This window comes from Aquarana catesbeiana, linkage group LG06 (genome assembly GCF_042186555.1).
Source record: "Aquarana catesbeiana isolate 2022-GZ linkage group LG06, ASM4218655v1, whole genome shotgun sequence".
Lineage (NCBI taxonomy): Eukaryota > Metazoa > Chordata > Amphibia > Anura > Ranidae > Aquarana > Aquarana catesbeiana.
In genome coordinates this window covers 326,801,333-326,818,528 of record NC_133329.1, presented here as the reverse complement: position 1 = coordinate 326,818,528, position 17,196 = coordinate 326,801,333, and the positions used below count along the sequence as shown (strand labels likewise).

Below are 17,196 nucleotides of genomic sequence, written 5' to 3'. Positions count from 1 at the left end.
TCAGCACCCACCTGTGTCTGAAAACCCAAACAGTGATTTAATCTGATAGACTATAGTCAGTGTTTAGCTGACATTTTCCCACGCTGCTTTGAAGTTTGTCGAACCTGGTGGTGGTGCCAACAGGGCCACCCACAGGTAAAATTTTTGCTGATTCAGCAGGAACTGGACAAACATGAAGCCATGGCCAGCTTAAGTTTCATGTCACGATTATTGTACAGCGTGATTTTCCATCTCATAAAAGTATTTCCAAACAGAAGAAGGTATGTTTATAAAAAAAATAATCACTGGATGAATGTCACAAGCACTTGCCCAGCCATCCTGAATTTGACTATATTTTCCTTAATATATTGATTTGCTATTATTATCAGCTCCATCTAGTGGCCAGAGTGCCGTATTTTTCCTGCAATGCTTCAATCAGGAAAATGCCACATCCCAGATAGCAAGTAATTGTGCTGCAAGTTTAAAAAAGACTTGCTAAGCTATTGCTAGACTTGGTAGGCTTCACAATTGCAGCAAGTCTGCATTGCATGACTCCAGACCAACTTTCTTTGCAAACATTCTGCAAGTCTGCTGCAAGTTCTGGTTCAGTTATGTTGTGCAATAGTCATCCCACCACAGGGGTCACTGTGGCTGAATTTTCATGCTTTAGCCTTGCAGAGCTCTTGCTGTAGACTCACCACTGCAACTTTGCTCTTGCTGGACACTTGCCACACAAATTTTCTACAAATTTGTGTCAACTAGAACTTGTGCTTCAAGTGCTCTGCAAGTGTAAAACTTGCCAGTAAAAATGTGCAACTAGATAACAGACTTGCAATTCAACACTGAAACAAATTTGTGGCAAGTTACCATTGCTATCTAGGATTATGGCCACTAGATGGAGTTGTTGATCATAGGAAATCACTGCATTAACTAAAATATGGGCAGAATTTGTGACGGCTGAGAAAATCCTTGTAACATTCGTTGAGTACATTTTTTATAATTAGACCCCATAACGTTATCTCCGATTCATGCATAAATTCTAGTGCTTTATTAGTATAAGCGTCCAAATATAATAACTAAAAGTACTATTGGCAGCTATAATGCATAAACATAACTAAGTTTCAGGGTTGTTGGCCCTTTAAATCACTGTGCAATTTCAAAACTGCAATGTAAAACAAGCAGAAAGGTCACAGTAACTTTTACAAAAACAACTATTCCAGTTTGTTCAGAAGTTACAGAATTGCCTACCTTCATCTTCTGCTGTTACATTATGGATGGTCATGTAATGCCAGCGGCCTTCACTTCTGAAACTGTACTTTGCACTTTCTTCTAATTCCATGGTTCCTTTGTACCATGTGACCACAGCATCATCGAAGGATACTTCACACTCAAAGGTGGCAGATTCATGCTCACTAACAACAATGTTCTGAATTGTTTTGGTAAACTGAATAACTTCAGCTGTATAGGTAAATTAAAACAGCAATAAATTACCTTAAATGAATACATTATCATCTATTCCTGCACCCTATCATATACTAATGCTGCTTACAGCACTCAATGATATAAACGTAAAAAGAAGTACAGTTGCTTTATTTACAGCTGTATCTATTAAACAAAAAGCTTACGTTTTAAAGTGATTACATTTTATATAAAAGTGGAAACAAGTCCAAGAAAGTGCAACACTTATATTTATTACATATCCCAGAGATCACGGTACCCCCCGACAATGCCTTTATCTGCTGTTCTCTCCAGAAAGACAGCACCATCATGGTTGGGCAACTCTCTGGGGTCAGCATCTACTTCCTAGACTGAGATGCAAGCCCAGAAATAGAATGATAATGCAAATTTGGCTTCCTGTGTGGTTCCTCACAGAGGAAGAAGAAACTGAACAGCAGACTGATGATGGAGCTCAATGATTGCTTTTTATTTATAAAAAGTAACATTTTTGTAAATTGTTGTTTATATAGTTGCTGTATTTTATGGATTGCCAGAAATGTATTCATTAAGGTTTATTGGTTGAAGTAGATGGACCTGTGTCTTTTTTCAACCTGGCTAACTATGTAACTAAGTTACTGAAAGGTCCACTTTAAGACTGAGAAGGATCCAATATCCTCAATCCTGGGAACTAAGCTGGGCAATATGGAGTAACACTTACTACTGCCTTGTGAAAGACGGCAAAAATTCAGTTACTAGCAGCCAATAGATGTTTCACTGGAAGTAGCATCCTGTGGGCTTGCGCTATTTCAACCATATAATGTATATGGTTCAACTTTAACAAAAACTAAGATTGAATAATGCCCATGCTGTAAGTGTAGGCTATTTACAGTATGTATTTCCTGAAGCCTAGCTGAAAAACTCCCAGAGATAACATTCCCCTGTCCTGCCTAGTTTCTACAATGTTGCTAAGATGCTCCCAGACACTACTGGTTTGATATTCCTCCTCCAATATTATATGTGGGTCAATATCACCTCCATCGCAGCAGCACCAAGCTCAGAATTTGAAAGGGAGCTCACAACTGCAATATTGGGGATGAGCAGTAACAGCTGGAATAATCTTAGCAATGTCCTAGCACCTCTGGGAGTTTTTCAGCCAGGCTTTGGGAGGTACATAAATGGCCTACACCTCTAGCAAGGACAATATTAAACTTTGGTCAAAGCTGCACAGTTTGTTTTTATTTACAGGTACCCCTTATCCGCATAGTCAGTTTTTTGGTATTTATTAAAAAATATAACCATTAGAGATTCCACTGGAGATTATCTGATGCTATCATTGTTAATATAGTTTATGTGGGCATGATTTTGTTCAGTCCTACTGTGCTAAAAATACAGGTATAGGAAGCATTACTTTAAATAACTGTGAGCTTCCTAATATCTGCAAAATGCAACACCATGCCTTTTTATAAAGATATACAGTATCTCACAAAACTGAGTACACCCCTCACATTTTTGAAAATATTTTGTTATATCTTTTCATGTGACAACACTGAAGAGATGACACTTTGCTACAATGTAAAGTAGTGAGTGTACAGCCTGTATAACAGTGTCAATTTGCTGTCCCCTCAAAATAACTCAACACAGCCATTAATGTCTAAACTGCTGGCAACAAAAGTGAGTACACCCCTAAATGAAAATCTCCACCTTGGGCCCAATTAGCCATTTTTGCTCCCCGGTGTCATGTGACTCATTTGTTTTACAAGGTCTCGGGTGTGAATGGGGAGCAAGTGTGTTAAATTTGGTGTTATCGCCCTCACTCTCTCATACTGGTCACTGGAAGTTCAACATGGCACCTCATGGCAAAGAACTCTCTGAGGATCTGAACAAAAGAATTTCCTAGATTGTAAGCTCTAACGAGCAGGGCCCTCTGATTCCTCCTGTATTGAATTGTATTGTACTTGTACTGTCTGCCCTAATGTTGTTGTAAAGCGCTGCGTAAACTGTCGGCGCTATATAAATCCTGTATAATAATAATAATAATAATAAAAGAATTGTTGCGCTACATAAAGATGGCCTAGGCTATAAGAAGATTGACAAGACCCTAAAACTGAGCTGCAGCTCGGTGGCCAAGACCATGCAGCAGTTTAACAGGACAGGTTACACTGAGAACAGGCCTCACCATGGTAGACCAAAGAAGTTGAGTGAACGTGCTCTGCGTCATATCCAGAGGTTGTCTTTGGGAAATAGACGCATGAGTGCTTTCAGCATTGCCGCAGAGGTTGAAGGGGTAGGGGGTCAGCCTGTTAGTGCTTAGACCGTACACCGCGCATTGCATCAAATTGGTCTGCATGGCTGTCGTCTCAGAAGGAAGCCTCTTTTAAAGATGATGCACAAGAAAGCCTGCAAACAGTTTGCTGAAGACAAGCAGACTAAGGAAATGGATTACTGGAACCATGTCCTGTGGTCTGATAAGACCAACATAAGCTTATTTGGTTCAGATGGTGTCAAGCGTGTGTGGCGGCAACCAGGTGAGGAGTGTGTCTTGCCTACAGTCAAGCATGGTGGTGGGAGTGTCATGGTCTAAGGCTGCAAGAGTGCTTCCGGCACTGGAGAGCTACAGTTCATTGAGGGAACCATGAATGCCAACATGTACTGTGACGTACTGAAGCAGAGCATGATCCCCTCCCTTCGCAGACTGGGCCGTAAGGCAGTATTCCAACATGACTCCAGTGACAACATGTGAAGCTCTGGTGAACTCCATGCCCTAGAGGGTTAAGGCAGTGCTGGAAAATAATGCTGGCCACACAGAATATTGACACTTTGGGTCCAACGTGGACATTTTCACTTAGGGGTGTACTCACTTTTGTTGCCAGCGGTTTAGATATTAATAAAAACACACGCAAAAAGAACTGGTGTAATGCTCAGCGCTACAACATCTGATGATTAGTAGGAAGGCATGCATAGGTATGCTAGTTCGTCAAAGCAACTATAAAAAATAAAAACTGTTAAAATTTAAAAAATGAAAGAAAATTGTAAAAATCAATCAAAGTCCTGAGATAAAAACAGATGAACTTAGAGTTCTAGGGGATGAGCCCCTATTTGATCTGAGTCTCTGAAATGAATGCTGTAGAGGGAGCGAGGCTGCTTCAGGAGCAGGCAGGGAAACCCGATCACTGTGAGAAAAAGGAAGGCAAAAAAAGAGAGAGAGAGAAGCGCCAGGCAAATCCTAGTGCAACCATATTTTATTCAGTTAAGATACAAAAAATAGAAACAGTGTTAGGTGCACTAGCAGAGTGCTAATATGGGTAGGTGCTTTCCATATTCAGCATTACAGAAGAGCCTCTGTAGCTCACCAGTTTGACATTTCCGGATTGTTTCCACACAGAGTTACTCAGCCGGCATCCTCCCGAGGTCCCTTGAGGCTTCAGCTTCCCGCTGACAAATGGTGCTCATGGACTATTCCCCAGGGACACCCCGGCGGCTCTTCTGTGATGCTCAAAGTGGAAGCACCTACTCTTATTAGCACTCTGTAAGTGCACCTCACACTGTTTCTATTTTTGTATTTTAACTGAATAAAATAATGCTGCACTAGGATTTGCCTGGCGCTTCTCTCTCTCTTTTTTGTTAAGATATTAATGGCTGCGCGTTGAGTTATTTTGAGGGGGCAGCAAATTTACACTGTTATACAAGCTGTACACTCACTAATTTACATTGTAGCAAAGTGTCATTTCTTCAGTGTTGTCACATGAAAAGATATAATAAAATTTTTGCAAAAATGTGAGGGGTGTTCTCACTTTTGTGAGATACTGTATATACATTATACATATTTTTGGCTTTCATTTCTACTTTAAAATGAATGGATTGTTTTACATATACTTTACTCAGGGCTGTAAATACAAACCTTCAATAACAAGATCTGCAGTAGTTTCCAAGTTTTCATATCTGCAGGTATACTGTCCTTGGTCCTCTGTTCTTACATCTTGGATAGTAAGTTTGTGAATTTTCTCATTGACCTCCGTTCGATATCTTCCTTGAGGTTCAATAACTTTTCCATTTCTGTACCACTGAGACTTCACATTTGGAACTGAGATCTCACAAATCAGAGTGCTACTGTGTCCCTCCTTGATGGACCGATCCTGGAGAGGCTTTATAACTATTGGTTCTGCAAAGAAATACAAATCACTATTTTAGAAGAAAGATAGAGAACACAGCTAGGGTCATTTATCAATGTTGACAAATAAAGTAATTACCAATCACAGTTAATTTGGCGCTAGCAATGTGTGGTCCACACACTACACGATAATTTCCTTGATCCTCCAACTGACAGTTCTTGATTCTGAGATAATGACGATCTCCTTCGATACCAATTTCATATTTGTCATTTGTATCCAATTTTACTGTTCCTTTGTACCAGGAGAGTTTGATTTCAGGGTAATTGATCTTGATTTCACACTCAAACAATGCTTCTTTCTTTGTTTGCACAGTTTGATCCTCAATATCTTTGACTAAATTAATAGGCTGCAAATAAAGTAATAATAATAACATAACTATATATCCCTTTAATTATAGATCATACTGAATTAAAGCTGAACTCCTGGCAGATATTAAAAGGCTGAAAATAATGCAGCTCTTTACTTGTTAATACAGCCTTAAATGTATTTTATATGCAATCAGTGTAAGTACCTGAATGTGAGGATGGGGTGGGGGGTGGGGGATTGATTGAAAGTAAAACTGCAGATCAAAAGATCAGGTCCTTTTTCCTGCTAGACAGGCCTGTGCTGCATACACTCAAGACTATATGGACAGAAACACAAATCCGTTGGTAGGTACAACAGTGTGTATTCATTTGTGTATTTGGCTGTTTGCCTGCAGTTCAGCTTTAAGAGTTAAGAAATCATTTCCTACCTCAGCTTGGCTCATTCTTTGTTGAATAAATGACACAAGCTCATCAAATTCCTGCTCTTCCGTTTGAGAACGTTCCTCAAATTCTAACTCCTAGAAGATGAATATAAAAACATATTTCATTATAACTGTAATCATGGCAGCATGACAACGATTGTACTCTATAATTCTAGTCAATTTTCCCAGAAACTAAATATTTGTTCTTGTTGATAACACATTTAAACCATGTTGCAAAAGACATATGTCAACAAGAGGCTGGTTTAATACTATTTAATACTCTGGGGAGTGTGCAGAATGCTATTACTGACTTCTGAAAATGGTTTCTGTGAGCCATTCTAATCATTGATGCAAAACACTTATGCAGATAGGAAGCTCTAATTTTACTATGATATTACTTGCTGAATGCTTGTTCAAGAGAAGTGAAAATATAGTTTGCAAGTCAACCAGCAGTCACCAAGGTGATCAGTAATGACAGCTTCCGAAATATTTTCATTAAAATTTTCTGTAATGTCTAAAGCCCAAAGCCAAATGTTTGTGGCTAGAAACTTGGTCAGGTTTTTTTTTTTTTTTTTTGCTGTCTGTCTCAACATGTGGGGACCCTTGGGGCTGAAACAATGCAAAATTTTGAGTCAGAACACGAATATGTCTTTCTAATGGGAACCTAGACCTAGACTACAAAAGTCCGACAGCCTGTCCGACAGACTTTCGACGGACTTTTGGCGGACTTGCGGCGGACTTGCGGCAGACTTTCTTACGAACGGACTTGCCTACATACGATCACACAAAAGTCCGACGGATTCGTACGTGATGACGTACACCGGACTAAAATAAGGAAGTTGATAGCCAGTAGCCAATAGCTGCCCTAGCGTGGGTTTTTGTCCGTCGGACTAGCACAAAGACGAGCGGATTTCTGGGTCCGGCGTAGTTACGACGTAAAGATTTGAAGCATGTTTCAAATCTAAAGTCCATCAGATTTGAGGCTGGAAAAGTCCGCTGAAAGTCCACTGAAAGTCCGGGGAAGCCCACACACGATCGGATTGTCAGCCAGCTTTAGTCCGTCGGCATCTGTCGGACTTTTGTAGACGAAAAGTCCGACCGTGTGTACGCGGCATTAGAAGGTTTTACTTAACTTTAGAGAGATTTTTATTTTTTGCACAGAAAGTAAAGAAAGATCATCACTCAGGACACAACTGTCAAAAAAAAAACTTGATGGGAATTTTAATCTTTATCTTCTCTATTCAAAATAAAAAAAAAATAATGTTTTCATTTTAGATATACTTTAAGCAAAATCTTATATGTCCTTGCAATGGTTGCAATTTCAAATGTGCACATGAAATACTGCTACGTTAGATGTCAGCAACTGGTCATATGCCCAACTTAACTATTTTTTGTAATTCTTCTTAGAGCAGCTACAATGTATAAATGTGGCTGCACCAATCAATAAGCAACCATATGTAAAATAAGCACTGCAGAGGAAACCTGAGGATGGGTTTGGGAGTACAATGAAACTTGGTTTGTGTAACAATAATCCTAAATTTACAAAGACATAATAAGGAATCAGACATACCATTCTGCGGCTTTCTTCTTCTCTGCTGGCTTTGAGAAGCTCAAAAGCCTGAAGAAGACCACGGAAATCTGTGATTCCATACATCCTGGCATATTTTTCATACTCCTTAGGATCAACATTTTTCAAGAGTTCCATTATATCAATGGCTTTCTCTTCTTCCTCCTCCTTCTTCTTCGTTGGAGTCCTAAAATGACATTTAGAGAATAAGTATCACCCTGTATGTACAGTATGTTTTTTTTTACAGCATATTAATGTGCGTTTATTTACTTTTTAAGTTTAGCTCTGAGGTCACCCTCAAGGGACTCTTGTTTCCTTTCCTCAACCGACAGGCTAGGACTGCACTCAATTTCACCATGTTTGTTCACAGCCACACATCTGTATTGTCCAGAATCAGTCTTGGTGACATCTTTGATTTCCAGTTTGGCTTCATCTCCTTTTTGCTGAACCACAATGCGGCCGCCGTGATTGATCTGCCGCCATTTACCCTTCATCCATTTGACATTAGGAATTGGATCACCTCCAACTTTAGCAATGAATGTTGCAGTGCCCTCTGCAAGAGTGGTATAACATTAGTGATTGTGAGCAGTGGAAAGGTGGTTGGAGGGGTTGAATTCATAATTATAATAATAAACACTTACTCTCTGCAACTTTTACACTTCCTGGTTCAGAGACAAAGAATAGCTTTCCTTCAATTGCTGCTTTCTTCACAGGTGCTGCTGCAGGTGCTTTTTCTGAATTAAAAACAAATAGTTATTAACATGTATGCAAAAGCAAAACTTTGGACTTTGGATAAAGTGGGGAAGAGTTAGACATTTTTACTGTGTCCCTGCTGGGGAGGTTCACACCTGAATTGGTCCTAGTGACCATTGTCATCAAGGCAGAAAGCCTTGGAGAGACTAATGAGAGCTAATCAAAGGAAAATTGACTACTGGTAAAATGGATTTGTAATTATGTAAATATTAGTTTGTTAACGATACTTATAAGAAAGCGATCATATGTTTTGTGACCCACCCCATCCCATGTGGGAGGGACCTACTTTGTTTGTATGGTGCAGTGTTTTGTATATAAGCCAGACTTCAGACATCTAATCTTTTGGCTCTGAGGAAGAGGGGATGCCCCTTGAAACATGTTAGCTATATTGGATGCTGAAGGGTCTTCTTGTGCTACAAGCTAAGTGTTGCGGATCTGGTGACAGTAAGTATTTGATATGCCTGTTGACACTATGCATTTGTGAGTATATTACTTGCTTTTATTTACTAATAAAGTGTTTACGAAGGCATTGTGCATGGCTGGTGCGCCCTCTCTCTGTTGTTTTATAGTGCTGCATGTGAAGAGACACCTACAGTCCTAAGAGGGCAGCAAGGTACCTACCTACCAAGTTCTAAGTACCAAATACAAGTGCAGGAAGTTGTTCATACACTTTAACCTGTTCTCGCTAGCTATATGCAGTGGCAGGATGGCTTGGTATTAACACCCAATCTCCTCATATGTGTCTCTATGAGGAACCTCCATTCTGTTCTGAGAACATGCTCACTGCACACCAACAGCACAGTGAAGAGATGTCATTAATAGCTCCCAGTCTTGTTTGCTATCAGGAGCTTTCACTAATGTGACCAATGTGACACTCAGTCATAGCTGTCACGTCGTCGGTAAGCCCGTCTCAACATTCCTGGAATATAAACCCTGTTGAAGGGCTGTTATCATTGAGATTTGGGTGTCAAAAGTTTGATAACAACTTTACTATATATTTTATGCCCACCATTCAGCAGAAGATAAATAAATCTTTAAAATTAAAAAAAATGTAATATGAATTTTGTTTATTTATGATCACCTATGGAAAGAAAACTTTAAATACTATTTATAAATGAGCGTATGACATGCACAGTGAAAAGTTTTTTTGTATTTGTTTTATTGTATTTTGTACCTTTAATTGTGACCTTAGACATTGTTGAGTCACTTCCTGCAGAGTTGGTGGCTTTGCACACATAATCTCCGACATCTCCTTTAGCAGCTGCTTTCAATTCTAATGTTGCAGTTCCTCTAACAAAGGTGACACTGCAAGTATTTGAAGATTTGATTTCACGTCCACCCTTGAGCCACTGAATCCTGATTGGTTGAGATCCCTCAACATGGCAGCTAAGCTGTAAGCCCTCTCCTTCTGCGACAGTTACAGGTGATAGAGGAACATCAAATACTGGAGGTTTCTTAGGTTCTGTAAAGAGGACAACAACTTTTGTTTAATTTACAAAGTTTTACAAATTTTGTGATTTTGTAATAATATTTGACAAAACGTAAAAACAAACCTTTAATGAGTACCGAAGAAGTGCAGAGTGCACTTCCAGCTTCATTTGACACCTTGCAAGTATATAGACCAGCATCTTCCTGGCTGGACTTTTTAATCTGAAGGATCACCACATTGTTCTTGAAAGAGATTTCACTGTTAACTGATTGCTGGACTTCCTGGTTATTTCTGGACCAAGAAACAATGAGTGGCTGGGAGCCGGCAACACGACCTTCCAGTTTAATTGAGTTGCCCTCTGTCTCCTCAACAGTTTCAGAAAGCTTTTTAGTAAAACTTGGAGGCACTTTCCGTTCTGTATATGAAGATATAAATATTATAAATGCATATAATAAAAATAAACCTTATTTAAGAGGCTTATTAAAGAAATGGCTGGCTTTCGCTACACAAAAAACACCAATCTCCAAAGAGATGGTTGGTATTTAAGGTGATCCAAGCAGATAAAGCTATTGTGACCACCAACCTGCAAAACCAATTAAATTACACCGTTTACTCTTTCAAACTTTGCATATCCCTTTTTGTCGCTGACTCAAGCCCTTCCTCCTATACCTAGCATTATCAGTAATTTTCCCCTACCCCACTGAGGTGCACAAATCAAAAATAATCTTGAGACCTGAAAAACTATAGATTACCCCAGTCTGATATGTAAAATACCTAATATAATAGTTAATATGGTTGACTCCCTTGTATTATTTAACTAGGCACTGATTAGTTCAATAAAACTTATTGTGTAGCTGCAGAAATCATCATTCCACTGTTCACTATAACAGAATCATTAATAACAGCTAGGATATTAAAGCTGGAGTAAAGCCTGCTTTGTGTTTTTTTACCTACAGGTAAGCCTATAATAAGGCTTACCTGTAGGTAAAATTAATATCTCCTAAATGTGCACCGTTTAGGGTATATCCCCCCTGGATGCAGCCAGTGATATCACCGGTGCATGCGCTTTCAAGGTCCAGCATACCTTGCCGGAACTTGAGAGCTTCGTGTCAGAACCAAGGGCTCCGGCTGCGTGTATGCGCCAGCCAATCACACAGCTGGAGTGCACAAACCCAGTAGAAAGACTGGGAGAGATGTCAGCCCTCTCAGTGGTGACAGCACGCCGAGGGAGGGCTTTGTTCTAAGGTAAGTATTTCATAATGCATACGAGCACATTATGCAACTGCCTTATAGGTATTTTTTTTTTAACCAGCCGTGGTTTACAACTGCTTTAATACACATTGGAAACAAAAATACAGGGTGTAAACTTTATATTTATTAGCCCTGGGACTGCAAAAATCATAATTTTGTATGTGGCTTCAGCTTCATTTTCATTGTTGAGGAACAGAAAATGAAAGTTTCTCAGCATAGGGTCACATGATACACATGCTAATATTAAATTGTGCCATTTCCGAGAGGCAACTGGGTTGATTTACTAAAGGCAAATAGGTTGTTCACATTGCAAGGGAAATTTCACTTTGCAAAGTAATTTTCTTTTATCTGAGTGAATGAGATGAAGCTCTGCTAACTTCCCTTGTCCAATCATGTGCAAGCAAAAATATTGTTTTTTTTTTCCTTGCATGTGTTTGGATATTGTCTGAAAAATGAATTCTCTCCACACTCACTAAGCTAAGGGAAAATGCCTTTGTAAAGTGAAAATTCCCTTGTAATGTGAACAGTCTATTTGCTTTTAGTAAAAAAGGTTGGCGACACTGGCTACATAAGTGCAACGTGTGTGTAATAGTGCAAATAACCTCCAATACCTGAACAGTGCAGTATTACTTTTTTATACAGCCCCCAATTTATCTTTGAATTTGGGTGTTTCAAAACAATACAAAGTAACCAGAACACTCCTGATCACAGTGCTGCCAGCCCTTTCTTGTTTCCTTGACCCTCTATTGGCTACAGAGTGTGCTGCGGCCAGTAGATGGGTAATAGTAAAGGAAAGTGGTGGACAGCACAGTGACCAAGAAAGACAATTTGTACTTTGCAGCAGTGCCTAAATTGTAATGCATTATAAATTATTGCTTGAAGCACATTACACATTAATGTGCATTTTAGAATAAAGATGCAGACATATTAAAGAAATAATAATACCTTGTACATTAAGCTTGACATTGCAAGAGTCTTTTCCAACATCATTGGTGGCAGAACATGTGTATTGGCCAGAATCAGCCTTATCTGTCTTCAGAATTGTAAGTTTTGTTGTATTCTCCAGTTGGGTAACTTTGTAATTTCCTCCAGTTTTGATTTCTTTGTTTTCTTTGGTCCAAGTCAGTTTGATAGGATGTGTTCCTGTCACATGACACTCAAATTCTGCAGGGTCTCCTACAGGTACATCCACTGGTGATGGTTTTGTGTCAAAGAATGGTGGGTTTCTACCCTCTAAAATGGATATAATTTAAGAAATTGGTGTTAGGACTATTGCAATAAATCTGACACAGTTGATAAAATATAGAAATAGACAACCTACAAACCTGTCAGAATGAGTTTGGCATTAGAAGAGGCAGTTCCAACAAAATTAGAAGCTTTACAAGTATACTGCCCAGCATGGTGTCTGTCAGTTTGAAAGATCTGAAGGGTAGCAGTTTTATCTATATATGATGTTTGAATATTATAGTCATCTCTTAAAAGTACACCATCTTTATACCAAGAAACCTCAATAGGTTCTGACCCAACTATTTGACATTCAAATGACACCGATAAGCCAACAGTTTCCTGTATGTCCTTCACTTTTCTTGCAAAGGAAGGTGGAACGATACGTTCTGCAGAAAGATGCAGTAAAAATTGTTGAATGGTTTCTGTACATAGTATTATGCTAGTTTATTAGCAGGAAGCTTTAATAGTTAGGCGGAACAATGCAAATGCACTTTATGTTTTGCCATCGTGTACTGACTAAATAGCCTCTGGAAAAAGCAAAATTAAAATTTATTGACAAGCACTTTATTAGACTTTAAAATAAGTTTACCTGTTACTGTCAGAAGAGTGGCAGAGGAGGCAGTACCGACTGGATTTTCTGCTTTGCATAAATATTCACCAGAATCATGCACATTTGTTTGAGTGAAAACAAGCGTAGCCACGTTGTTCTTAAAGTGTATTTTACATCCATCTGTTGGTCTCAGTTTCGTATCACCTTTGTACCATGCCACTTTAATTTCTGGTGTGCCTTGAATTTGGCATTGTAATGAAGCAGCATCACCTGCGGTGGCCTGCACTGGTTCCAGTGGTGTAATGAAATATGGTGGTTCTGAGAGACAAGATATCTCAGTTAGTATAGATAATTTAGGGAATGTATGCTTGAAAAATCACATTAAAGGGTGCCTTTTATAAATACTAATTATAGAATATCTGCTGACCCTTCGTACCACATGTTACTGTGATACCACCAGTATGCACTTAAAGCCCAATTCCAGATTTCTACTGTTTCCTGTTTTGAAGTATGTAGTAAGAGGATACTCCCCAAAACAGAGATAAAAACCTGACAGATGTTTTAATCCCCTACCCACTCTACTCTTGAAAAAATACTTTTTATTGCTGCTATAGGAGAAGCTCCACCAACTTCCTGTCCAGAAAACATAAAGAGAGAGAAAAAGGACATATGATAGTGAAAAGCGAGAAGTTGTAATCTTTTCCCATTCATTCTATAGCTTAAACCTGAGGGAGTTTGTAACCATTACCCTATTATTCAACAGCTAAAACTAGATACAGTGCATACTACATACCTAAAACTTTTACTGTTGCTTGACAGGTATCATGTCCGACTTCATTTTCTACATGGCAAGTATATACGCCATCATCATCATTTGTGCAGCTTGAATATTCCAGTATACAAGATTTGTCTGTTGTAGTAATGCTGCAGCGTTCAGACTGAGACACTTCAACACCATTCTTCCTCCATGTCACATGTATTGGAGGAGTTCCAATATAAGAGCACTCAAGAATAATCGGTTTGCCAGTATCTGTCTGATAGTTGTTGAGTTTCTTTACAAATGCAGCAGGTTCTATTAGAAATTAAAACAAAACGTATATAGAAATTATAAGCATATTTATTGAATATAACTGCAGATTTATGCATGATTTAAAGAAAAAAATCTGAGTTAAATTTAAATAATTTCTTGGTTAACCTAAAGCGGAACTATGGGCACCATCATTTGAATACCTTTGGAGGGGTTGTAGCTGGTTACCTCCATCTTGTGTAAATGAAGTATTTTATTTATCTGAATAGTTTAAAATGCGCTTTTAATTGATCTGGATACAGCTTTCTCTGTACTTCCGCTCCCCCACCAGTCAGGTGCTGCAGGTATGATAGACCTCAATGCTGTTATGTCTTTGCCCTGTCTACCTTATGCTTGCCTTTTCTCTATTTCAAAAATGCAGGTAATGATGAAGCTGCAGCTGTGGGTTTTGTGAGTGGACAAAATTAGAAGGGCAGAGATATGACACCAGGGCTAGTGTCTATCATACCTAGAGTTGTGATGTTGATGTGGGGGAAGCAGAAGAACAATGGGAGCTGTAGTGTCTAGGCCAACTAAAAACTGGATTTATAAGCTATTCAAGTTCAACAAAATAAAAAGGCTCAACTGATACACGGCAGATTTAACCAGATACAAACCCTTCTAAAATTATTCAAATGATGAATCCCTAAAGTTCATCTGTACAATTTTAAAAAACAAGCAAAAAATAATATGTACCATGGGTAAATATAACAAGATTAAAAATTTGAAAGAGCACATTTACTCAGTTAGACAATAAATTACTGTATAACATTACTTTTATTGATGGGTACCATTTTACTCATTGTGCTGCAATTTTCAATACATTACTTCTATTTTAATTTATTATACTAACCTTTAACAAAAAGTTGAGTAGAGCACAAGTCCTTTCCAGCATCATTACTGACATGACAAGAATATTCCCCACTTTGTAGGGTACTGACATTGTAAAGCTCCAAAACTGCCAAGGACTCGGTTAGTGTAATATTGCAGTTACTTCCTGGCAAGATTTCTTCACTTCCTTTATACCAAGAAATTTTGAATGGTGGAGTTCCACGAATCACTCCAGCAAAAATAACTGTGGCACCTGGGAGAACTTCCACAGGTTCTGGCTTCTCCACGAATGAAGGTGGCTCTAAAAACAAAAACTGTAATTAGAAGCAGAGCAGAGAATGCAGACATTAAAGTCAATAAGATTCACATACTGCTTATCAAACTAACCTTTAACAGACAAAACAGCACTGCATTCATCAGATCCAGCAACGTTGGTAGCATGGCATGCATATTTTCCAGTATCTGATTGTGTTAGATCGTTGACTTTTAGCGTGCACGTGTTGTCTGTAAGGGCAGTCTGGTACTTGTCTCCACTGACAATTTCACTGCCATTGAAAGACCAAGAAACTAAAATGGGTGGAGATCCAGATACTTTACATTCCATGGAGGTTGTTGACTGAAGTAAGCCATATGTTTCCTTTAGTTTTCTTGTGAAAGATGGAGGAATAATTCGGTCTGAGAGGTAGAAAATAAAAAAGTTAATACAGAAAATGCTTTAAATTAAAGCAAAAAGCTGGAGTGCCTATTTGAACCTTAAAAATACTTAAAAAATGCAATCTTGAACATCCATATAGACAACAAGACTCTAATGTGGTTCAGCTGAAGCCTGAATCATAGCTCATTGTCTGTCAATAACAACATTTTGAGGGGCATCAACTTTACAAGAACTTCTTGTCCTACATCACAAAAAATAATGATAATGGCTGCTGTTTGTCCGCTCCATCACTTTACATGTTTTCCAGAGTATAAAAATTGATAGAAATCTGGAAATATAGACTGAATACAGAACCACCGACTTTTTGTTATGGTTTTCCATCATTCTCTTAATTATGATGTAAAACCAATAAGAATATGAAAGGCCAGGAAGGACCCCTATGTGCATGCCTACTTTTCTTAAAGTCAACATCAATGGGGATTAATACAAAGAGTATACATTTTTTCTTTTTTCTCCGGGAAAGGGTGCAATGCTAAATGTGTACATATGATGCCATACAACGGAAAACCAGCCCCGTTAATCAGCTTGGCAGAAACAAAGAGTAGACAATAGATAAAATTGTACTAAAGCACATTGCATTACCAACCTGAGACATCAACAATGGCTGTACAGCTGCTCTTGCCAACATTGTTCTTCACTTCAAACACATATTCCCCACTGTCATCTGTACCAGTGGAAAGAATTTTCAGGCTAGAAACTTTTCCAAAGAAGCTAATCTTGTATTTCGCATCACTTGTCAGTTCTGTCCCATCTTTAAACCAGGTGGTTATCAACTCTGGGGTTCCACCAACGGTACACTCCAGGGTGCAAGAATCACCAGCAGTGACCTTTGTTGGTTGTGGCTTTTCAACAATAATTGCAGGCTCTGAAAAACAGTGGTGAGCATATTATAAAAACTTTCAATTAATTTGTATGTTATAGTATTTATGTGCTGTTTCAATCATTCTCATAATTATATATAGGACACACGATAAAGTGCACACACAGAGATACTACCAACTAATAAAGACTAAAGTAAACAATTATTGCCCTTCCCATGTGCACCTTGCTTTTACTAGTTAATCTGAGTGGTTACCAATTTTTCATTGCTTTGTTGGATTTGGAGAAGATACACACTGAAACTAAGCAAGTTTGGGCTTCTGGTGTGTTTAACCACTTCCGGACTGCCCACTGTCGTTATACATTGGTACTTTAAAGAAGAATATTGTTGTTATGGCAGCAGCTAGCTGCAATAACCCTGGTATCCTCTTCTTCAGCAGGAGGTCCGCTTTCAGATAAAAGTGGCCTCTGCAGTGAATTTTCCATGAGATCACTTTTATCGGCGGCAGGAGCCGTTGGCAGCGGCGGAGGCGATCGGATGTTTCCCCTTTTGTGACATGGAGACGAGTGAGGGGAAGATGGCTCCACCCGTCTCCATATCATTGCAGGGCGGAAGTGATGTCAAAACATCACTTCCGCCCAAAGCTCTTAAAGGGAAATTTTTTTTGTATTGCAT

The 17,196-nt window shown here is 38.8% G+C and overlaps 1 protein-coding gene across 50 annotated transcripts in view; it reads right to left on the bottom strand.

Annotated features, from left to right (window-relative positions):
* TTN (titin) overlaps positions 1-17,196 on the bottom strand; it is a 348,879-nt gene that overhangs the window by 189,658 nt on the left and 142,025 nt on the right. For all 50 annotated transcript variants that reach the window (XM_073633763.1, XM_073633783.1, XM_073633784.1 and 47 more), the window contains exons 85-100: positions 16,288-16,566; positions 15,374-15,661; positions 15,009-15,287; positions 13,883-14,161; positions 13,129-13,407; positions 12,638-12,925; positions 12,258-12,545; positions 10,186-10,476; positions 9,807-10,094; positions 8,521-8,613; positions 8,150-8,432; positions 7,883-8,066; positions 6,319-6,408; positions 5,664-5,931; positions 5,315-5,575; positions 1,228-1,437 (exon numbers count right to left, since the gene is read on the bottom strand). In XM_073633763.1, coding sequence (XP_073489864.1) covers positions 1,228-1,437; positions 5,315-5,575; positions 5,664-5,931; positions 6,319-6,408; positions 7,883-8,066; positions 8,150-8,432; positions 8,521-8,613; positions 9,807-10,094; positions 10,186-10,476; positions 12,258-12,545; positions 12,638-12,925; positions 13,129-13,407; positions 13,883-14,161; positions 15,009-15,287; positions 15,374-15,661; positions 16,288-16,566 — 3,948 coding nt within the window. The remainder of the gene's footprint in view (positions 1-1,227; positions 1,438-5,314; positions 5,576-5,663; positions 5,932-6,318; positions 6,409-7,882; positions 8,067-8,149; positions 8,433-8,520; positions 8,614-9,806; positions 10,095-10,185; positions 10,477-12,257; positions 12,546-12,637; positions 12,926-13,128; positions 13,408-13,882; positions 14,162-15,008; positions 15,288-15,373; positions 15,662-16,287; positions 16,567-17,196) is intronic.